The 392-nt window shown below is 49.2% G+C and overlaps 1 protein-coding gene across 1 annotated transcript in view; it reads right to left on the bottom strand.

Annotated features, from left to right (window-relative positions):
• LOC107988079 (hemicentin-1-like) overlaps positions 1-338 on the bottom strand; it is a 10,768-nt gene extending 10,430 nt beyond the window's left edge. The window contains exon 1 of the mRNA XM_025053454.1: positions 224-338. Within this exon, the coding sequence (XP_024909222.1) occupies positions 224-338 (115 nt within the window). The remainder of the gene's footprint in view (positions 1-223) is intronic.
• Positions 339-392: the final 54 nt, after the last annotated feature.

Raw genomic sequence — 392 nt, forward strand, 5'->3', positions numbered from 1 at the left:
GTGAAGGTTCTAAGGTGAAGGTTCTACAGTGAAGGTTCTACAGTGAAGGTTCTAAGGTGAAGGTTCTACTGTCTGTTCATGTTTTAATCTGAAGTCTGTCAATGACTTGGAAAAGTTCTCCGTGGAACTATTGTCAGAGGATGTGAAAACCCCAACTAGTACCGTCTGTAGTACACTTCAGAAGATGAGTACTCGTGTACTAATACATGCAGTAAGCGAGTACCTGGGTCGTGGAAGGGGACCAGGACAAAGTTCTTGATCGGTCTGGTTCTGCGGCTCAGGGTTTTCTCCAGGATCCGTGAAGCGCCCTCTATCACCTGTTTGAGGTCGTCGTACATGGAGCCGGTAACGTCGAAGACAAAGGCCAGGGGGGAGGCGCAGTCACCGGATCC

The sequence above is a fragment of the Cynoglossus semilaevis genome, chromosome Z (assembly GCF_000523025.1).
Source record: "Cynoglossus semilaevis isolate Cse_v1.0 chromosome Z, Cse_v1.0, whole genome shotgun sequence".
NCBI lineage: Eukaryota > Metazoa > Chordata > Actinopteri > Pleuronectiformes > Cynoglossidae > Cynoglossus > Cynoglossus semilaevis.